The sequence below is a fragment of the Lissotriton vulgaris genome, chromosome 7 (genome assembly GCF_964263255.1).
Source record: "Lissotriton vulgaris chromosome 7, aLisVul1.2, whole genome shotgun sequence".
In the NCBI taxonomy this organism is placed as follows: Eukaryota; Metazoa; Chordata; class Amphibia; order Caudata; family Salamandridae; genus Lissotriton; species Lissotriton vulgaris.
The window spans coordinates 386876190-386900169 of NC_141695.1; the positions used below are offsets into that span (position 1 = coordinate 386876190).

Consider the following 23980-nt stretch of genomic DNA (forward strand, 5'->3'; position numbering starts at 1 on the left):
GAAGAGCGGATATGATCTTATCACTGGGCGCTCCTCCCCTTTTCTTCCTAGAAGAATTACTCGGGAACGAAATGGCGGCAGTTTTGTACTGGATTCTTCTAGTCTGTGTTCTGTACTCCGTGATAGGTAAGTTTTGACAAAGTGTTGTATAGTAGTACTAAAACACGATCCGGCAACTTGGTCTATGTAGTTTTCTCGCATGTTGTTTTTATAAACATATGAGAGGATCGTCATAGTTATTTTTCTGGTGATCGACTTTCTTGTCTGAACATGACTAAGCAGTTTTGTTTCACAGGTATTTAATCCAAATGACAGCGGACCGGAAGAAGTGTCTTTTAAACTAATTGTTTGCATTTTTGCAATGAGAAGTTTGTGGTATTGATTGAATGCAGCGAAAATTATAAGCAACTTAAGAACTTGGTGTGAGAGGTTGTTTCTGTGTTTAGTTGTTTATAAAGCACTGACTGTCGGTTCTCAGAGGGCACTGTTTGCCTTGGATCTGAAAGCACAAACCTGGCTGTTCTAGAAAACGTATTTCTACGCTGTACAGTGAATGGCATAGCAAATTGACTTCTAGCCGCAATTTAGTAATAAAATACATTTTTTGGATCCCTAGGGGCTTCACTCACGTTTGTCCTAGTGCTACTGTACCAGCTGCACTTTTGATAGCTTTGCCCATGTGCATAATGTGAACTGGATAGTCTTGAGGTCCTTGGGAGAATTCAGTGTGTGGATTTGGGAGTGGTGACGTAGCAAGGATGCCATGGGCTCTAATGCAAGCAAAGAAATTGACCACCCCATCCTCTAGAACCTGGGGCATACCCTCTTAACCATCTTTCTAATTGGATGACAGCCATTCTTCCACTGCTTCACTGTCAGGTAACTATTTTTTTCTTTTTCTTTCAGCACTCTATGAGAGTCCACGTTTTTTCTAGCCCTCCCTCGTGTGCTGCTTCTCCACCCCTGCTCCTGTCCCCACTCATTCAATGCAGCTCCCTAATAGTACCCCATTCTTGTACATTACTTTCCCGACCTTCCCTGGCTTTTCTTTTTTTTTTTAAACTCTGTTGGCCCCAGCCTCAATTGTCTCCGTTGTTCTCTTGCCCTTGCTCATTTCCCATTGATTGACCTACATGGCTTCCCTATTGCTCCCGGAAACTAGTGCAGTCCTTTACATATTTTTTAGGTCGAGCCTAGCGCAGCGCTCATGCTCAACTCTAGGAGATGACCTTTTGGAATCTGTCTGCACTTTTGTAACACTCGTGCGTGTGGCGGCATCCACCTTGCGGGAGCGAGCAGCAGCTCAGAGAGGCTATCTGTTTCAAATTAGCGTTGCCTCGCTTCTCGCGGCCGCATTCACTTTCGTACTGTTATAATCGCTTATTTTAGTCAACAATGGTCAGCTGACTCGGACTCGCTGCAGCCGCAGCAGACTGCACAGGTCCTTATGGAAGCACAGGGGAGTGAGGCCGAGTCTGGCACATGTAGTTGTTCTCCTAAACAAATTTAATGTAAAGCGTGTGTGTTCATGGTGGCACACATAGTTTTTCTCCTAAACAAATTTAATGTAAAGCGTGTGTGTTCATATTAATAAAATCTTTTTGCGCTGCGCCGTTATTTTGTTTAAAATAATAAAAGCTGCACTCTGTGCAACGTGGGTGGTGCTGACTTTATATACAATTGGTTCACCGGTCCTTTTATCATTCATGCGCAGCTGTAAATAATACAGGCACTGGCAGTCTCCAACCGGACACATTTTGCAGACGATCACTGCAGGAGAAGACTGTGCAGTTAGCTGCAGCACACTGTGATCGTTAAGTGTGTTAACTAAGTCCAGTGAAGTCTGAGTGGCTGCCAGTGCGTGTCGACGTCCTGTCAGTGTACCCTTGGAACGTACTTGAGGAAGGCAAGGCAAGCTATAATGAAACACATAATGTGGAACATAATCACCTGAGTGACTTGCAACCAAATTAAACTATTGAATTGTTTTAATGTATGCCCCTGGCCTGACTTAAAACCCGGTCGGTTCGCACAGGTAGACACACGTACTTAAATTTGCAACAGGCGGCAGCCAGGCCAGCAAGAGCCACTCCATTTCCCCTACACGCCAAGCACCTGGCGCTCGCCTGTTTCAAGTGGTGCCTGGCTCGGCTGGGTCGGGTTTTTGTCAGTTGCGATGCGGCCCGCAGAAGGATTCTAATTATCACAGCACTGCGAGCAGCTAATAAACAGCAGCCTGTGTCCATTCTCTCGCAGGAGGAAGCACTTTAAACACTCACTTTAGCTCTTTGCCTTGTGCAACGCCACAAAGTTGATGAGCTGTTCGCACCGGAAATAGGCCTGGCCCAGCTGAGATGACAACATTGAATTATGCCATGCGCCTGCGTGGTGTCTGAATCAGAATGAAAATCGAATCAATGCAGTGTGTGTTTGTTACTATTGTACCGAGGCAAGCTCAGCCCACCCCCCCAAACAAGTTTGCAGAGCAGCCTGCTGCTGTGCCTGACATTTATATTAATAGCCTGGAGCGGCTTGATAGTCCGGCACAGGCGCTAATATGCGTGACTTCGTATTTCAGTGCAGTGATGCGGACCACCACACTGAAATGCTTTGGTCTAACGCCTGATTAGAATTGCTGCTGTTTCGGGTTTTAGTCCTTCTAATCCAGTGGTGTCTGGATTTTTATCTCACTTTCCCCCACCCACTATCTATTCCCTCCTCTTTCATTTTCACTAATTCTCGCTGTTCCTTATTTCAGTGACTTCAACTTCCATCTTGATCTCAACAACACACACACACACACAATTTCTTTTACTCTTTTTGGTTTCAAAACAAGCTGACATAATTGCCAGCAACCACACTGCTCTACAACATAGTTTAATCACGTTGGCTAAGCCAATAACTCTAGCTAAACACTTATAAGGACCCAAAGGTGAGACCTATTGCCTATGCCATTGCTTGTTATATTTATTTGCTGCCAGGCAGATTAGCATTGCAAAAAGCGCTTTATCTCAACTAAAATATTTTTTTATCTATTATCCAAATAGTGTCTGCCATCTTGGATAAGAGGAAAAAGAAAAAGGTATTCCCTAGGGGCATGCACATGGGCGACGCATGTGCACACATACGTCAATGCGCATGCATGCCCATATGGAACGACACAACGCGCTATTGTGCCTTTTTCCCCCTTATTTGCCTATGCTGCATCAGTAAAAAGCATTGTCAAAGCTGATAAGTCAAAAAGGTAAGACTTTTTGGTTTTCCCAATGCCTCTTAAACTGGGCTGTTTTCCACATACTGCTTACTGCACCCATTTTAGAAAACTGTCAATAAAATGCCCAAGAATTTGTCATATGCCCCACTTTGAAAAATGAAATTCATGCGCATGCTGTCATTATGAAAGCACTCCATTTCTTAACTCATAAATGCCTCTTACCTTGTGGCTATGGCAAAGTTGGTAATAAACTAATGGGACTAATGCACGGGGTCAGACTTGGACAGAAAATAGGCCCAGGCACAAATTAAAGTGGCCCTAATTAGCGAATCAGATAGCTAAAAAAAGTGGACACCATTTTTAAATTGGGCAGTTTTGAACTGCCATTTCGCCTTGGCAAAGTAACCTTTTTCCTGGCCTAAACTTTCCTTTTTAATACATATAAGTCACCACGAGGGTAGTCGATACATAGCCTGGAAGGCAGGGTACAAAGAATTTAAAAGACGGACACATACTTGTAACTTTTTACATGTCCTAGTAGTGAAAAAGTCTTTCCTCACCCGCTTTAAAGCTGAATTTCAGGGCCGTTCCTTCCCTCGTTGTCTCTCCGTCTCATTTTAGCAATGAGCGCGGTACAGGGAAGCGAGGAAAGCACCTTAGCAACAGGAGCACAGCGTCCTCCCGGTGCCTAGGGCCTTTCCTCTTCCGTCCGGCCAGTTTCTTTTTCACTACTGCAAGGAATACCTTTCTCATAGGTTAACATTGGATTTCCTAATCCTTGGTTATTGCAGATCCCAGACATCAGAGAGGCGCTGCAGGAGCGCACCGAACTCTATTTTGCTGAAAACGTTGGGTCAGTGGACTCGGCGATCACACTCTGGGAGGCATACTTGGCGGTGATGAAAGGTGAGGTTCTGGCTCTCAAGACAGGGTATTTGCGCAAACATAACGAGCAGATCATGCAGGCGGAAACTGATCTGATCGACCTTGAAGCATCTCATAACGCTGCACCTTCCGATACCACTGCTGCTCGGCTCCATACCCAACAACTCGTTTATAAAGCACTGGCGCAGGAAAGGGCGCAGGCGCGGTTGCTCCATACACGCCATCGGGTCTATGAATTTGGAGACTGTGCAGGCAAGATGCTCGCTTGGCTGGAGCGTCGAGAACAGGGCTTAAGGTGGGTGACATCTATAACTAGACCAGACGGATCCGTGGTGGTGGACCCACAGGACATTGCGGAGGCCTTTGCCGACCATCTGGAAAGGGTCTATACAGCTGGCGCTAGCTACTCGTCTGCTGAATCCAGGGAGCTCTTAGAGGAGATACGCCTCCCGACCATTTCGGACCCGGACCGGCTTGCTTTAGACGCCGACATTACGGCTGAGGAGCTAACTACGGCACTATTCGCTGTCAACTCTGGCAAGGCTATGGGCCCAGACGGAGTCCCTGTTGAATTTCTGAAAGGCATGGTGTCCGACATTATTCCTCATCTACTAAATATGTTCAAGGAGAGCCTTGAACTTGGGGTCCTCCCGATTGATCAGAGGCTAGCCTCCATAGCGGTCATCCTCAAACCCGCCAAGCCTCCCACCGACTACAGTTCCTATCAGCCTATCTCCTTGATCAGCGCGGGGGCCACGGTTCTGGCTAAACTACTAGCGACTCGCCTTCTCCTAGTGCTCCCTTCCCTGATACATGACGATCAGTCTGGCTTTCTACCGGGCCGCAACACAGCGTTAAATCTCCGGAGAGTTCATAATGTGATGAGTCGCCAACCCACTCTGCAACAAGATGCGGCCATCTTGTCCCTTGGCGCTGCAATGGCGTTTGACTCTATCGAATGGCCATATTTATTCGAGGTCCTCCGCCGCTTTGGTTTTGGTCCCCACTTTATTAGCTGGGTGCGTCTGTTGTATACGGATCTTCTGGATCAAGTCCGAGTTAATAATTACACTTCCCGGAGATTTCCCTCCACCGGGGTACCAGACAGGGATGTCCCCTATCCCCCCTGTTGTTTGCCCTCACCCTCGAGCCCCTGGCTCATTGGATCCGTACAGATGTCTCTATCAGAGGCTTACACTGGAATGAAGAAACTGTGGATAAGATCTCCCTATATGCAGACGACATCCTGATATACGTGTCGTCCCCACGCTCCTCCATCAACAGCCTATTTCACGTGCTCACCAACTTCGGGAAATACTCGGGATACGCTATAAATTGGACTAAATCGATGTTGCATATGCTCCATGGTTCGCCACCCCGCATGCCTCGAGGGTTCTCCATCACAGTAGCCACGGAAGGCTTTATGTATCTAGGCGTCTATGTTACTCCCGACTTTAAAAAGTTCTACGACCATAATTTGCTGGCCCCCCTGCGTAGGCATCGCAGTGATGTCACACACTGGCGGTCACTTCCGCTTTCTCTCCCGGGTCGGGCGGCGCTGTTCAAGATGTTGGCGCTACCGCGCTTCCTGTATGTCTTACAAAACTGCCCTTTCCCAATACCGTACTCGTATTTCGCAGTGGTGGAAAGTGAGCTCCGACTGCTACTGTGGGATGGGGGTCCAGCTCGGATCGCTCTCTGTAAGTTGTTTCAGGGCTGGTATGATGGAGGCATCGCCCTGCTCAACCTCCGCCTCTATTATTGGGCGTCGCAACTGGTGGTGGTCAACCACTGGGTTAATGGCTCGCCCTTGAACCCGGCCTTCCTATTGGACAGATGTCAGACCGGTCGGGAGGGCTATTTGGGGGCCCTCTACAGTAGGCCAACCAGAAACAGCTATGTTGGACCTATGTCGCATACAGTGGAAATTTGGCACAGGGCTAATAGAAGACTGGGATGGGCTGATAGGCTCACTAAGGCCACGCCTCTGTGGCCTACACAACGTCTCGGATCTCTCTGCTTCCTCCAGGGCTTCGACAGGTGGGACACAATTGGGATCTCTGAGGTGGGGGACCTAGTCTATAAGGGCAAATTGCTGACCTTTAGTGATCTCCAAGCTAAATATGACCTTGCACCCACTGACATTTGTAGATACTTGCAAATCACACACGCCATCAGGGCCGCTATTCCAAACCTTACCTCCATACCCGATACCTCCCCTCTGGAGGACAGACTGCTGTCGAAGCCCTTACCTACCGTAAGCTCTGCAACAATCTCCCCGATCCCTTCCTGTCACTGCGGGCCAAGTGGGAAGCAGACCTGGGCTCTTTCGATGAAGGGGAGTGGAGGTCGGCGCTAATGTCCCTGAGGGAATCAGCTATCTATCACAGGTTCAGGTTGATCCAACTGAAAGTGTTACACAGATGTGTATATGTCCACCCTTACACTGGCTAAGATCGGGCGGCGCCCAGACGCTCTGTGCTTGCGTGACTGTGGCCTCCCTGGCACCTTTTACCACATTTTATGGGAATGCCCGGTGGTCCAGCAGTTCTGGAGGGGTGCGCTTAGTAAAATGAGCAGCTTCTTGGGTAAGCCAATCTCCCCGTCGCCTAGGGAGTGTGTCCTTAACATCTGGGGGGGCCCATGATTTGAGTGTCCAGGAGCTACAATGGGCGTCGCTAGGTTGTCTTCTCGCCAAACGTTCCATAGCGATGAAGTGGGGATCCCCCGACAAGCCGTTGGTGGTGGGCTGGGTGGCGGAGAATGGATCGATGCATGATTGCTGAGAAGACTGTATATAAGACAAGAGGTTGCCCAAAGACGTGGGACAGGAAATGAGGGCACTGGAATGCGTATAGGGGTGAACTGTGTGATTCTCCTACAGTCGAACTGGCGCTGCCCTGCGTACGACCTGGGGGTAGAACTACCCGCTAAATAGTAACAGGCTTGGTCCAAATGTGGTTTGCTGAGGTTTGAGACGCTTGTCATAGTCCTCTGATTTTGTTTCTATATTAGTGAGGTACTAAGGCGACTGAAGCATCATCGGTCCGACTTGGACCCCTGGGACGGACAGTATACTAAATGACTCTCTATGCTGGATTTGTGTTTTTTCCTTTTTCCTTTCTCCTTTCTTCCTTTGTTTCCCAAGTTCTATTTCTGATTGAAAACAAAAACGTGGTGCAGTTATCCTTTCTGTGTGCGGCGCAGGATTTGTATTGCTTTTTAATCGATCTGTTCCCTCGATACGCCGTCCGACCTCAGGAGTGTGGACTGAATGGCTGTGTATTGAATCTAACCCATATATTGTGCTACACCTTATACCTACCTGTACGCGCTGTAAAAGATGCCTACGTTTTTGACAATCACCACAATAAAAGATTAAAAAAAAAAAAAACTTTGGATTTCCTTATTACATTTAACAATGATGATTATCTGGTCTCAACCATTTGGTGCCTGTTGTATGTATCCTAGGTCACATGACTAGGTGGAAGTTGGTCTTTGTGTTTTACTCTCAGACATTGAGACCAAGGGGAAATAGGTATTGGCAGGATGGGGCATCCCTGACCGAATGAGGGAGGAGACCCGTCATAAATTTACGAGACCTAAACAGGTTTCTGACTTACAGACATTTCAAGATGGAAGGCATCCATCTTCTCAGAGATCTACTGCTAGAGAAGGACTGGCTAGTCAAACTAGACCTGAAAGACACCTACTTTACTATCCCCATGGCCAAGGTCCATCCACCCTTTCTTCAGTTCTTTGGAAAGATCACTTATACCAATTTCAAGCACTCCCTTTCGGTCTCTCATCTGCCCCGTGGTGCTTCACCGAGGTTATGAGAGCAGTTGTATCTTATCTAAGATCAAGGGGAATTCGTCTAATCATTTACCCGGACGACATCCTTATTATGTCCCAAGATCCCTCTCAACTAATACAAGATTTGAAATTCACGATGAACCTTCTAGGAAATTTAGGATTCTTCATAAACAAGGAAAAATCACGTCTAACTCCTGCAATGTCCATAGAATTTCTGGGATTCACGGTAGATACAACACGTTGCCTTCTACTTCTTCCCTCAAAGAAAATCTCAAAAATCAAAAAGGAAATAAGACATGTCTCAAAACATCAAGACCTATCCCTGAGAGAACTTGCCAGACTCCTAGGCTATCTTTCGTCTTCTATCCAAGCCATTTTTCCTGGACCCCTCAATTACCGGGCCCTTCAGAGGATCAAAACCAATGCACTGAAATCTGGACTATGGTACGGAGATCGAATTTGCTTAAACCAAGCAGGCCGTTCAGAATTGAATTGGTGGCTGAACCACCCAGACGCATGGAATGGGAAAGCAATCTTTGGTCCAATTCCAGAATTTATTTTGGAATCAGATGCGAGTCTCCATGGCTGGGGAACCTGTTTACTCAATCAGAACACTGGTGGCCTGTGGTCTTAAGAGGAATCTCTTCACCACATAAACTTTCTGGAATTGACTGCCGGTCTCTATGCCCTTATGAGTTTCAAACATTCTCTTCAAGGAAGGTCAGTCACTCTAAAGATTGATAATATGTCAGCAGTGGCTTATATCAACCGTTTGGGCGGTACGAAATCTGTGGATCTATCCAATCTAGCCAAGAAGCTTTGGATGTTTTGTCTGGAGCACAAGATTTGCCTCAAAGCGGAATATCTTCCGGGAAAGGCGAACTTCTCTGCGGATTGGAATTCGATGTTCCTCATGGATTACAGCGATTGAAATTGAATGTTTCCGTATTTAATACCCTGAATCTGGGGCCGCCTAGATATAGACTTGTTCGCAAGCAGATTGACTTTCCAACTCGAGAACTACTCCAGCTGGATGCCCGACCCAGGTGCTCTAGCAGTCAACACCTTCCTGCAATCTTGGAAAGAGATCCGAGGTTATGCTTTTCCTCCCTTTGCCATGATTCAGAGGGTCCTACAGAAAGTGAGACAAGAACAGTGTTGCCTCATAATGATAACCCCCTTCTGGCCTTCTCAAGCTTGGTTCCCGACCGTTCTAGAACTGACTTGCAGTTTCCCCTTCTTAATTCTTTCTCTGGAGGATCTTCTTGCATAGACGGTCAAATTCACCCCCTAACTCTGAACAGGAGTTTATCCCTTCTTGCCTGGAAAGTGTCAATTGATCCAATGAAATCTCAGGCATTTCGGAGACGGCTTCAAATCTCCTCAGAGAATCTTGGGCACCAAGCACACATTACAGATATAATTATATCTGGAAAGTATGGGTATGTTGGTGCTTGGAAAGGAACCTGGATCCCTTGGAGGCCCCTATTGTTGATATAGTCAATTTCCTCGTGAAACAATTTGAGATGGGCCGGAGTGGTAGATCTATCAATTGTTGTAAATCTGCTATTTCCGCTGGTCATACCCTCATCAATGGTAAGACTATTGGTAAAAATGTAATTATCTGTAGAGTCATGGAAAGTATCCGCTTGAGACCTTAAAAAAGCCAGATATGAAACTCTTTGGGACGTTAGTCTGATTCTCGATCTCTTCAATGATTGGCCTTCAAATTTTCTTCTTAACAGGAAGAACCTTTCTATTAAATTAGCCACTCTTTTGTGCCTAAGCTCTTGTAGAAGAGCTTTTGATATCAGAGCTCTGGAAATCTCGAGACGTTCTTATAATATGTTTGGCGTCAAGTTTGATATTTTTAAGAGAACTAAAACTATGTCTGACTCTATCTTTTATCCTTGTTTTGATCTTTGTCCCAAACTCTACATTGTGGAATGCATGAAAGAATACGATCGCAGGATGGTTCATCTTTGTCCTCCTGATGATAATCAATTGCTCGTTTCCTTTGTTAAACCCCACAGAGGAATTTCCTCCTCTTTAATTGCTAGATGGATCAACACTGCTATGAGTCTTTCTGGTATTGATTTAAACAAGTTTCAGGCTCATTCTTTAAGAGGTGCTATGGCCAGTAAATCTCTCTGGTCTGGAGGTAAGTTGGATGACATACTTAAGGCTACTGATTGGTCTAATGCCTGTCTAACTCCTGCAATGTCCATAGAATTTCTGGGATTCACGGTAGATACAACACATTGCCTTCTACTTCTTCCCTCAAAGAAAATCTCAAAAATCAAAAAGGAAATAAGACATGTCTCAAAACATCAAGACCTATCCCTGAGAGAACTTGCCAGACTCCTAGGCTATCTTTCGTCTTCTATCCAAGCCATTTTTCCTGGACCCCTCAATTACCGGGCCCTTCAGAGGATCAAAACCAATGCACTGAAATCTGGACTATGGTACGGAGATCGAATTTGCTTAAACCAAGCAGGCCGTTCAGAATTGAATTGGTGGCTGAACCACCTAGACGCATGGAATGGGAAAGCAATCTTTGGTCCAATTCCAGAATTTATTTTGGAATCAGATGCGAGTCTCCATGGCTGGGGAGCCTGTTTACTCAATCAGAACACTGGTGGCCTGTGGTCTTAAGAGGAATCTCTTCACCACATAAACTTTCTGGAATTGACTGCCGGTCTCTATGCCCTTATGAGTTTCAAACATTCTCTTCAAGGAAGGTCAGTCACTCTAAAGATTGACAATATGTCAGCAGTGGCTTATATCAACCGTTTGGGCGGTACGAAATCTGTGGATCTATCCAATCTAGCCAAGAAGCTTTGGATGTTTTGTCTGGAGCACAAGATTTGCCTCAAAGCGGAATATCTTCCGGGAAAGGCGAACTTTTCTGCGGATTGGAATTAGATGTTCCTCATGGATTACAGCGATTGAAATTGAATGTTTCCGTATTTAATACCCTGAATCTGGGGCCGCCTAGAGATAGACTTGTTCGCAAGCAGATTGACTTTCCAACTCGAGAACTACTCCAGCTGGATGCCCGACCCAGGTGCTCTAGCAGTCAACGCCTTCCTGCAATCTTGGAAAGAGATCCGAGGTTATGCTTTTCCTCCCTTTGCCATGATTCAGAGGGTCCTACAGAAAGTGAGACAAGAACAGTGTTGCCTCATAATGATATCCCCCTTCTGGCCTTCTCAAGCTTGGTTCCCGACCGTTCTAGAACTGACTTGCAGTTTCCCCTTCTTAATTCTTTCTCTGGATGATCTTCTTACATAGACGGTCAAATTCACCCCCTAACTCTGAACAGGAGTCTATCCCTTCTTGCCTGGAAAGTGCCAATTGATCCAATGAAATCTCAGGCATTTCGGAGACGGCTTCAAATCTCCTCAGAGAATCTTGGGCACCAAGCACACATTACAGATATAATTATATCTGGAAAGTATGGGTATGTTGGTGCTTGGAAAGGAACCTGGATCCCTTGGAGGCCCCTATTGTTGATATAGTCAATTTCCTCGTGAAACAATTTGAGATGGGCCGGAGTGGTAGATCTATCAATTGTTGTAAATCTGCTATTTCCGCTGGTCACACCCTCATCAATGGTAAGACTATTGGTAAAAATGTAATTATCTGTAGAGTCATGGAAAGTATCCGCTTGAGACCTTCTAAAGCCAGATATGAAACTCTTTGGGACGTTAGTCTAATTCTCGATCTCTTCAATGATTGGCCTTCAAATTCTCTTCTTAACAGGAAGAACCTTTCTATTAAATTAGCCACTCTTTTGTGCCTAAGCTCTTGTAGAAGAGCTTCTGATATCAGAGCTCTGGAAATCTCGAGACGTTCTTATAATATGTTTGGCGTCAAGTTTGATATTTGTAAGAGAACTAAAACTATGTCTGACTCTATCTTTTATCCTTGTTTTGATCTTTGTCCCAAACTCTGCATTGTGGAATGCATGAAAGAATACGATCGCAGGATGGTTCATCTTCGTCCTCCTGATGATAATCAATTGCTCGTTTCCTTTGTTAAACCCCACAGAGGAATTTCCTCCTCTTTAATTGCTTGATGGGTCAAAACTGCTATGAGTCTTTCTGGTATTGATTTAAACAAGTTTCAGGCTCATTCTTAAGAGGTGCTATGGCCAGTAAATCTCTCTGGTCTGGAGGTAAGTTGGATGACATACTTAAGGCTACTGATTGGTCTAATGCCAGTACTTTTGCTCGTCATTATTGTAAACCTATTGAACACATGTCTAATGTTGTTTTAGAAAGCTACCAACATGCATAATGTAGCCTCTGGTCTTGTAATGAAATTGCGATTCTCATATTAACATGTCTAGAGAATCTGGATTTCATTAATTTCCTTATTACATTTAACAATGATGATTATCTGGTCTCAACCATTTGGTGCCTGTTGTATGTATCCTAGGTCACATGACTAGGTGGAAGTTGGTCTTTGTGTTTTGCTCCCAGGCAGTGAGACTAAGGCGAAATAGGTATTGGCAGGATGGGGCATCCCTGAGTTAATGAGGGGGAGGAGCTGTCACGTGCTGTACTTTTATGACCCCAGACAAGTTGGGCCATGCTGGGAGACAGGAATTTCCAAACAACTCTGGGTGTGTCAAGCCCCAGAACCTTCTCCTTCAGTACACCTCTGAACATGGTCAAAGACTCCGAGAGACTGCTGTGCTGGTCGCCCGAAGGAGTGCTACTCTTGCCCTGCTGCTTGAAGGAAAGGACTGGACATGCATCTTGAACCCAGGACCACCAGAGTGACTTCAAGGGCCAGAAAAAGGCTCAAACCACCTTGAACCCACCACCAGGACTCTCTCAACTGTCTGCTGCATGTCCTGTCCCTCAAGTGGTGCCACCCCAGTCCTGGACCCTTGGAAGTGGGCCTGAAGGTGTTCTGCCAGCCTAGCATGGATCTTGTGGGCAGAACCGATACAGCATGACTTATCTCCACGCAGCTCCATAGCACGTGATGCAGCACCGACTTTGAACCTCGCAGCGCAGTCTCCTTGGAACCCCCGCTGCGCAATGAATTTTCATTGCAGGCCTTCGCATTGCAAGCCCCTTGTCTATGGCATTCTTCATGATGACGCAGGACTTTGCATCACAGCCCCACAGCTTCTTCAGATTCGTTGGCGCACGACACATCTTCGGCGCAGAACTTCGCATCGCAAGCCCCTCATCAACGGCATCCTCGACGGTGATGCAGGACTCCACATTGCAATTGTAGCCCCTCTGAACCAACACTGTGCGACACATCCTTGATGCAGAATCTTGCAACAGTCTGCAAACCAGGATTTAAGGTACTTTGTTCAGTGGGCCTAACTTGGTCCCTGTATCCTGCCCGCTCTCCATCACAGAACTTGTGACTTTGGCTCCGATTTAGATCTCGGTGGACAGGTTACTCCATCACTGCGGTGATGGATATCCCGTTCACCAAAATATAAATCCCTTAGGACATAATGGGATTTAAATTTTGGCAGACGGGATATCCGTCACTGTTGTGACGGAGTACCCCGTCTGCCGAGATCTAAATCAGGCCGTTTTTCTCAGTCTGGCGCGACCAGATTACCACAGTTGGCGCTTTGTGTTTTAGGCACCATTTTCACTTCTCCAGTTCTGCTGAATGGATTTTTGTCATTTTGATCTCAAATAATTTGTTATAGTTCACTCTTTTTCTAAATTGGTGTGGGATTTTTCTTGTATTGTGTTTTTGCTTCATTAGTGTTTGATGGGCTGCATAAATACTTTACACGCTGCCTCTAAGGTAAGCCTGACTGCTTTTTGCCATGCTATCACAGGTTAATTTGGGGTTTGTATGTGTTTCATCCTGACAGAGATTGTGATTGCTGTTTCACACACCCCCACACACACTTTGACAGTAACCCAATTTCTAACAGTAAGCAGCTATTTGGGACTTGCAATGGTTACTAGATTAGAGTCCTCAGATTTACCAAGAGCAAGTGGAAGATCTCTTTAAGTCATGCCTGTTCAGTTGGTGATACCTGGTTTATGGGCTGGTACATTATGGGTGATGGAAATGAGCCATAGCAGATATGTCTTATGTGAGTGTAAGTGGCTAAGCTACAATTGGCTATCGAACATTGAGTGTTAGGGCATGAGTTTTAGTGTGAACTGAAACAGTTATATATGAATTGATATCACTATATACCACCTAAGCTGGCCATAGATCAGCCCGTCTTAACTTGCTTGGATATAAAAAGTAGTGTGCTGGTTGGGCTTCTCCATATCTGTGGATGTAAACTGTAGATTGTACTTGAAGGTGCAAGTATCTTTCCTGATTCTCTTCCAAGGTTGAGAGATAATTAAGTCATCTTTAAAACAGCCATCTTTTCATTTTTACCCTGTTATAGTTTGGTATTTGAGGCTATATATGCCATAATTACTAGGAATAATATATTGACACATAATATTTGTCAGCAGATTAGAATTTGTTCTAATGTGATGCCTACCCATGGAGTTTAGCTAAAATTTGTGTGCCACACATCCAGGCATACAAGCACTCAAGAAACACATGGAATGTCAGCACAAGGATCTAGGAGTTGTAACTCAGCAAAGATTTACAGGAGTTGGGCTGGCAGGATGCTCTTCCTCCCTTGAACAAAGGAAAAGATTTGCTTGGGACTATTAACATAATTCGATATGCTTTATGCCAACAACTCAGGACATGAACAATAGTCCTATGTCATCAAAGGGGGCTGTTTGGTGCACCAATCCAGAACACCGAACAAGTAAAAGTGACTCATGGAAGGGCTGATGCCGTGGCAGAGTGAATCTAATGGGATATTCCTTTGGCCTAAAGCTCAAGCCCATCACCGAAAAACATGAAGACCCCACCTGAGCCACAGGGGTGATTTTGCTGATGTGAAGAATTACCGTTTGCAGATGAGAATCTTTGTAGCTCCACGCTATCACAGTATAAACCAGTGAGTGTGGTTATGTTGTTATGTAGTATGAAGTCATAGTGGTACTTTTTTAGTGATTCTGTCTTTTGATGGTGCTTCCGCCATCTTCATCACTTTCTGCAAAGCTACAACGTTTGGCTGGACAGTTCACAAGTGCCCAATTAAAGGCCAGATTTGGTGATCTGGAATTTTGTCTGTGCACAGATCTGCCGGGGTCAGATTCCTAACCCACGAGGGCACTACGATGAGGAAGTAATACCATTTGACCTATAGCCCTGCCACTAACTTGATAAACAGCTCTGCATAAGCAGTGATGTCAGGATACCTATCAGTCCCATTTCAGTTTCAGGGACACAGTGGTAATCAAAACATTCTTTACTTTTTTGAACAACACAATCAAGGACATTGAATAGCACTAGGAGCCTGGGGAGATTTCCCCTTCTTGGCCTGGTTCAGGAGCTCCAACCGGGGCCCCATTGGGGGTACCCCCATCCTGGGCTCCGTCCTCTGGCCCACTGCATGCCTAAGCACCCAGGTTGGGGTCCCGCAGGCCTGGAGAGGCCTTCCTTGCATGTCCGGGCCCAGGAGCTCTCACAGGACCCCAAGCCCCCACCGGGCTCCATGGTGGACTCTTCCGACCTGGGTTCCGTCCTGCTCCATGGCCAAGGTCCCTGGTAGGGGTTCTACCGGGCATGAAAAGGACTCCCCCGCTTCACCTGCGTGTTAAGTTGCCTTCAGGCCACGTATCGAAGGCCCAAGCCTGAGCCCAGATGGGGCTTCGAGCCCCAACCCTTCAAAGGACAAGCGGAAGCCCTCTGTTTTAATACACAGCATGCCCAGATGGCCATTCTTCCAGCTCGACCATCTGGTCGCATGCAATGCTTTCCAATTGCACTACCAGGTGGCTGAGCCGCCCTGGAAGTCCCAATGGGGGCTCATTTACCTCCCCAATCCCAGCCAAGGCTTAAGGAGGCTGGGCACATTTGTGCCTTTGGTAACTTTTCACTCAGTGCACACGGATCACAATAAAGAGTGGTATTTTTGCGAGCAGGCAGGGGTGTGAAGCTATCATCCCAGTGCAAGGCAGCATATCAAGGGAGGGCCCGGCAAGCGCTGTGTACTCTGATCGATTAGGCACAATTGGTCTGTTTGGGGATGGACTGCCTTGCCAGCTGCTGTGTCAAGCAAAGAGCTTCCATCCTACCATGGACCATCCAACTTGAGGGCCTGTCACTTGGCGGAGGCCTTCTCCTACCCAATAGCACGAAGGCCAAGCAGTAATGGCAGCTTGCGGCCCCTAGTGGTCTGACCAGAGTGGAAGGGGTCTGGTAGTGCCAGGTCCCGGGCAGGCCGCCTGGCGGTACAGTCCCCCGCGTGCCACACTGTCACCCTCCTCCACCCAGCGTATTTCTGCAGCACCTCAGACAACGGTTCCATGGGGTGTCACTGAACCCCTTGTCTCTATCAGGCTGCACCTCGGCCCGCCTCTCCTTTCCTCAGAGATGGCTGAGCCTGCAGGTGCTCGTGTGATTGCACCTGTCCCCCAAGAAAGACCCCCAGGTGTGTGGGTTTACCCACCGGGCTTCTTAGGGGTGTGAACTTCGGTCGGGGGATGGACACGCGGCTCCCAACAACCCCGTCCAGCAGGTGTGGCTACTTGGTTGATCCTGCCAGTAGCATATGCTTCTCTCAAGGATTGAGCCATGCATATGTAAGTACATACGGCCGGGCCGGTGAATGGCTCAATGGATCAATTATGGTTCCTTTGATCATTCCATCTGTCACTTGGATAACAGTGGTAATTCTAAAGCTAATACATGCAGACCAGCGCTGACCTCTCGGGATGCGTGCATTTATCAGACCATGACCAATCCGGGCTCAACCATACGCTTTGGTGGCTCTAGATAACCTCGGGCCGATCGCACTTCCCGTGATGGCGATCATACATTCGGATGTCTGCCCTACCAATAGTCGATGGTACTTTCTGTGCCTACCATGGTGACCACAGGTAACGGAGAATCAGGGTTTGATTCCGGAGAGGGAGCCTGTGGAAGGCAGAAGTGTGCAAATTACCCAGTCACGACTCAGGGAGGTAGTGACCAAAAATAACACTACAGGGCTCTTTCGAGGCCCTGTAATTGGAATGAGTACACTTTAAATTCTTTAACGAGGATCCAATGGAAGTCCAGTCTGGTGCCAGCAGCCATGGTAATTCCAGCTCCAATAGCGTATATCAAAGTTGCTGCAGTTAAAAAGCTCGTAGTTCGATCTTGGGATCGAGCTGGGATCTGCAGCGACACAAGTTAATGCCTGTCCCATCTCCTGCCTCTCTGCACCCCCTTGATGCTCTTGAGTGAGTATCCAGGGGTCCAAAGCGTTTACTTTGAAAAAAGCAGAGTGTTTAAAGCAGGCTAGCCACCTGAATACTTCAACTAGGAATAGTGGAATAGGACTCCGGTTCTTTTCTGTTGGTTTTCAGAACTGGGGCCATGATTAGGAGGGATGGCCAGGGGCATTCGTATTGTGCCTCTAGAAGTGAAATTCTTAGACCGGCGCAAGACGAACCACAGAGAAAGCATTTGCCAAGAATGTTTTCATTAAGTTCGAAGACGATCAGATACCGTTGTAAGTTCCAATCTTAAACAATGTCGACTAGTGATCTGGCTGCGTTATTCCATGACCCACCGAGCAGCTTCTAAGAAACAATAGTCTCTGGGTTCTGCAGGGAGTGTGGTTGCAAAGCTGAAACTTAAAGGAATTGCTGGAAGGGTACCTCTAGGAGTGGAGAATGCAGCTTCATTTGACTCAACACGGGAAACCTCACACGGCACCGACACAGAAAGGATCGACACATTGATGGCTCTTTCTTGATTCTGTGGGTGGTGCTGCATGACCAAACTAGAAAGGATCTGCCCTCAGTGATACTTATTAACGGCTCTCAAGGAGTCCAATGGTTTTAAATTCGCAACATTGAGCTCACCACAGAACACAATCAGACCACATGATTAATCAGGCCACATGTAGAAAAATTAAAAAAAAAATATTTTCTTTTTTGTGTATATTTCCGTAGTGCATAAACAATTAAATAACAATAAAATTGGTAACAAATTACATTTACCAAAACTCCATATTGGCCCCACAACACCCTCTCAGCATTCATCCAACATCATCCCTTTTCTTCACTTACAACTCCTCACGCATTCAAACAGCTGGTTACACAAAACACAGTTCATACACCATCCTCATCATCAATTCCCAGAGTGATACATTGAGGGGACCCTGAAGAGTCTTCTCAGCAAGAAGCCGGAGACTCAAGGTAGTACTGGCAGGATCCGAAATAACAACGCCGACGCGCGTTCCGGTGCTTGGCCCGGTCTTATGGCCGCACCTTCATCAGGGCTTTCACGTTGGGGAAGTGGGGCAGAACACAACACTTAAACCAGCTGCCAATCTGTGGTGCACAAAAAACACATCTTTTTACAATTTAAATCATGACATCACAACATTATAGCAACATTTCTAAATTCTTTTAGTTCAATCATTTGATATAAATTCCAAGTTAATAAATAGAGACATTCGAACATTTGTAATTCACAATTTCAAGAAGGTCTTTGTATCTTCATTGGAGTCGTGAATGCAGTGAGCTCAAAAATTGCGCACAGATATTAGATAAGAATATATTGACACAAATCTGCACAATTCGCGAACAAGAGAAACCCCTGAACACACAACCCTCAGTCATTCAATCAAATACCACAAATTTCTCATTTTCGACAGCACATACATCTCAGTAAATAGCGATAATCGTCCATTCATAAATTTGCATAAATTCATTGGAAGAAAAGTGGCTACATTTTCCCAGAGAAGACCCGTGGTCCCCCTATCTAATTCAAAATCAACTTCAAATAGTTTACCTCAAGGTAGGGCCTGCTTGATAACCTTCGAGAGAATATCTCACGTCAATGGCCACAGCATACTAACGATCCCAGTTCCAAAGTTCACGAAGGGGGAAACACCTTTGCATCAAGAGTATTTCTAGAGCAATGGATAATACATCGTAAGTATTAGGGCGATGCTGTATGGAAATAACCTGGGACTCGCATTACCCGTCTGCCGAAGCAGAACGTCATTGGATCCACACACTTACCTAATCAAATGCTACTTTTTCAGGCAACGCACATGTATAAAGTCCTCATTCCAGATATTAGGACATCAGCAAGATTTTGGTATCTCGTCTCCAAGGCGATACACGGAAACTGCTGAGTGAAAGAATGGGATCAATTAAGGCCATGTCGTCACTGCTAGTAGATAATTTCACAGATTCAAAAAATGCGAGACTCCCGGAACTATCCCTCGATATATATGCCCTTTCGTAAAGTAATTCTCTTGGGCGAGAACTCAGCTAAGAAGCTCGAATCCAACTTCCCCTTAGTGATAAAACCTGTGTAAAATAGGAAATGACAAGTACCGTCTAGGCGGCAGGCATAGTCTCTATGTGGTGAGCTCAATGTTTCGAATTTAAAACCTTTGGACTCCTTGAGAGCTGTTAATAAGTATCACTGAGGGCAGATAGTTTCTAGTTTGGTTGTTCATTTCTTCCCCTGCTGTCTGCCCTGCATCTTGTTCAGGGGGCCTCGTTTTTCGGTGGTGGTGCATTGCCAGTCTTTGTGGAGAGATTTGTCTAGTTTAATCTGATAATGAACAAGACTCCTCCATGCTAACTAGTTACGAGACCCACAGTGGTCGGCGTCCAACTTTTTAGAGGGACAAATGGCATTCAGCTACATGAGATCAAGCAATAACGGGTCTTTGATGCCCTTAGATGTCGAGGGTGCACATGCGCTACAATGAAAGGATCAGGAGGTGTCTATCCTTCGCCTACAGGTGTGGGTAACCAGCTGAACCCCGTTCATGATAAGGATTGAGGGTTGCAATTATTTCCCATGAACGAGGACTTGCCAGTAAGTGTGGGTCATAAAGTTGGGTAGATTAAGGGCCCGATGTAGGTAATCCCAGATTACCGATTCTTAAATACCGAATCATACCGATTCGGTATTTAAGAACTGGCAATCGGGATGTAGGTATATTTACCTAATTATTTAACATAGGAATGAATGCCAATCACCAAATCGGTATTTACCGATTCGGTAATTTAAGGAAACATTGAAGGGTGGCAGGGTGTCACTTTGACACCCTGTTGCACCCATCAATTATGTATAGGTGCACATGTTGCAGACATACATGCCCTAAGGGCATGTATGTCTGCAACATGGCACCGTTTAAAAAGCAAAAAAAATGCTTTTTAGAGGGTTTTCATAATTTACCACCAACTTCTAGTTAGTGGTAAATTATGAATTCTTACACCTCTGTAGCACTGATTTCAGTGCTACCTACATCCCAAATACAGATTCGGTATTTTTACCGATTCAGTATTTTACAGAATCGGAAACATTACCGATTCTGTATTTTGACATGCCCCTACATATCAATATCCAAATACCGGTCGGAAACGGCCGAAAATCTGTATTTTCGGCCGTTTCAGACCGGTATTTCGATACCTACATCGGGCCCCTAGTCCCTGTCCTTTTAACATACCGCCCGTCGCTACTACTGATTGAATGGTTTAGTGAGGTCCTTGGATTGGCCCCACAGCGGTTAACAATGGCCGCGGTGGAGTGTTAAGAAGATGATCAAACTTGACTATCTAGAGGAAGTAGAAGTCGTAACATGGTTTCCGTAGGTGAACCTGTAGAAGAATCATTAACGGAGGAGCGGCCTGAGCACCGGACAGCACCATCCTGAATCCCTCGGCCGCCTCCCAGATCAAACATGCACACTGTAGGCACAGGGCCTGGCCCTGCCCCGCGCGCCATGTCTGGTGGAGCAGTTCGCGGCTGCTGGGGCGCTTGGGTGTGGACTGGGTGTGGGATGGGCTCCTCCAGTTGGGAGGAACCAATTGATGAACGTGCAAGCTTCTGGGGACGGGTGGCAGGCCACTCCCCTGCCCCTTTAGGAGGGACACAGCAGCAGGGCCTCCCGAGATTGAACCCACGCTCATTCAGCACGACCCCGCTGGAACTGAATGGCAGTGTGCAGGAAGGTAGATTCTTTCTAGCAAGGTTACTCCCATGTTTTGCCTGGTGTTATTCAGTTTCTGACTAATCTGCCTGGGATCCTGCTAATCAAGGCCACAGTCACTGTGCTTCCTCCCTAAATGTGACTATGGTAAGTACTTTGGTACCTTCCCAATTAGCTACTGGGGTACCCTGCTAAGTCCCTAGTATATGGCACTAAGGTACCCAGGGCATAGGTACACCAGGGGTCACCCATGAGAGACCATTCAGACTGTGACTACAGGCCTACCATTGTGGCCTGTGTAAGCTGGTGCTAGCCCCACTTATGACAAATATAGGTTTATTTATATATAAGGTCACTGCACTTAAAACCTATAAGTCACCCCTAAGGCAGGCCCTTCAATCCTGAAGGTAAGATGCTGGGTTGTAAGTGTGAGGGTGCCCCTGCATGAGCAGGACACCCCTACAATCCCCCGAGCTAATTCTACAGGCTTTGTAAGTGTGTCAGTCATTTTGATACATATAGTGGTGATGCTTCATTAAACGATGGATAACTATAAAGTGTCTGTGCTGAACCTGGGCATGTTTGGTATCAAACATGTTGGAATCATGCCCCAACACCATTACCGGTGTTAGGGTATGATTCCATGCACTGTGGGGCTCTTCTGGAAAGCCTCCAGTACTCCTGGTAACAGCCTTTCAGGGTCTGCTAGCAAGCTAGTGCTGCTGCTGACAACAGACAAGATTCTGTATCCTCCCCTCTGTCCAACCCCTCCTCTGGGAGGGACCCCTGAGTCGTCCTAATCCCTTTCTTATGGTATGAAAGGGCATATTTGTGGGTGGGTCCTCAGATTGATCTTGGGACAAGACTCAATCCTGAAATCACGTCATTCTTCGACTGTCTGGGCACTTGGACTTCGCTGGACTTTGCCTGGAACTGAGACTGTATCAAGGAAGACACCAGCTGCTCCTGGTCTCGCTGTTCTGCAAGTCTTCTCTGACGTCTGTGTCTGTGCTTCTTCCAGGATCTTCAACAGACCTGTGGGCATCAAGGACACCCAAAGTAATCTCCCTTGGAGTGAAGGAGTCACTCCCCCGCATCTGCAGGTTCCTCAATGAAGCTGACCGGTCTGCTGCTCCTAACGTCTCCCAGACATCGAAAGGCTCAGCAACACAGGTGGTGGTTCTGCAACTCCCTCGAGTCCTGACCTTTCCTCTTAGCAAGTTTGAGGCTAGTGTCCCTCGTCAAAACCGACGGGACCGAACCCCTGTGCACTGTGTAAACCTGCAATTGCAAAGAGATCTCTGGCTACAAGATGCTCTAGCCTCCAGCATCTCTTCCTTCCAAGATCGTCATCCTCACCTCATCCTCTGCACGTGGGTTTCATCTTTGGTGAGCTACTCAAGGTACTCTTGGGACTCCTGTGCCTTTTGACTGTGGGTCCTCTGGAGGGTCTTCTCTTGCTTCAGTGGGGTCCCCTGGTTGCTCAGGGCCTGCTCTGACTCTACCTCACTTGGTGAGTCCCTTGGACTTTGCTGGTCCCAATGCTGCTCCTTCATCATTTACGTCTTTTGCTGATGCCAAGGCTTGTTTGTTCCTTGTGCCCTCAGTTCTTCTGGGTCTCCTGGTCCAAGTCCTGACTTCGGTCAACGTTTGCATTCCACTTTCTTAGTATATGGGTTGGTCTCCCCCAGGAGACCACTGTGTATTGTGCTTACTTACCTCCTGCAACTGAAGTGATTGTGTATCTGTGTTGATATCTCCAGGTAGGAGATACACCAATATATTAGTGAGTGTTGTGTAATAAATAAACATATTTTTATAACTACATTGTGTGGTTCTGTAGGAAAGTAGGATCTGCTTTCATGGTTACCCCCACTTTTTTCTGTTGTTATTCTGTTTCTGACTAGTCTGACTGGGACCCTGCTAATCAGGACCCCTAAATTTGACTGTGTTAAAAATTTGACTGTGTTAAGTACTGTGGTACCCTCCCAAATGGCTATTGGTGTATCCTGCTAAGTCCCTAGCATATGGTACTAAGGTACCCAGTGTATAGGTACACCAAGGTTCTCCCATGGGCTTCAGCATGTATTATGCCACCGATGAGGAACCACTCAAAAGTGAGTACAGGCCTGCTATTTTAGCCTGCGTGAGCTGGTGCTAGCACAATAGGCCTTCGCGAGACGGAACCCATGCTCATCCAGCATGACCCCACTGTGAAGAAAATGAATGGCAGCGCCTCCCGGGCTGGAACCACGCCAGAAGGCCCTGCTGCCCTGAGCCCTCTCTGGCCTAATCCCGGCCTGACCAGGCTTCAGGTGATCGAGGAGTGGCCCTTCTCGAGTGAAAGAAGAAAGAGCCAGGCCTGTGACGCAAACCCGGCTCCTATCTGTGGGAGGTGTGCGAGATGGGGAGCCACTTGTCTCTTCACTTCAGGAGCCTCCAACCAGGGAAGGAGGTAGGCTACCAACCAGCCAGCCGGCATGGCTCAGGGCTGCCGCCCAAGCCGGGGACTCCATAACACCACAGGGGTGGAGCCCAGTGGCAGACAGCTGATGTGCAGATGGGGGGACCCTCCCTTGTTGCCAGGTACCCTGTTTGTCTTGGCCCTTTGTGGCCGGGCCAAGGGTTTGAAGTCTTGTGCGGTCCCTCCCGATCTTCTGGGAGGGACTTGCAGCTATGGGGCTGCCTGCTACCGTTGCTCTTGGAGCTCCCTATTTCCTGTGGGGGGGTGAGGAGGGGGAATGGGGGTTCCCGGGCCAAGCACCTGGAAGGCTCTTCGATTCGGGGAGTCTAACTCCTAGAGCGGAAGCCTTGAATGGAGCGCAGACGGAAGGGGGCCAACACGATTGCAGGCACAGCATGTTTGTGGAGCACCCGGCGCTAAATCATTCATAGATAACCTAATTATGGGTCAGGGTTTCTTAAGTTGAGCCAAGCTTGTGTCCCTGTGGTGGGTGCCTGGAGGACACCCTTCACCACACCTGGGGGTGGGTCCCTCTTACGCCAGGCCAGCGGGAGAGACGTGGAGGGTAGAA

The 23980-nt window shown here is 46.9% G+C and overlaps 1 protein-coding gene and 1 pseudogene across 1 annotated transcript in view; both read left to right on the forward strand.

Annotated features, from left to right (window-relative positions):
- LOC147701707 (uncharacterized) overlaps window positions 1-23980 on the forward strand; it is a 332276-nt gene continuing 308296 nt past the window's right edge. Inside the window, exon 1 of the mRNA XM_086928690.1 lies at window positions 1-126. Coding sequence (XP_086784816.1) covers window positions 12-126 — 115 coding nt within the window. The 5' untranslated portion in view covers window positions 1-11. The remainder of the gene's footprint in view (window positions 127-23980) is intronic.
- On the forward strand, window positions 16522-20630 carry LOC147701708 (18S ribosomal RNA; annotated as a pseudogene).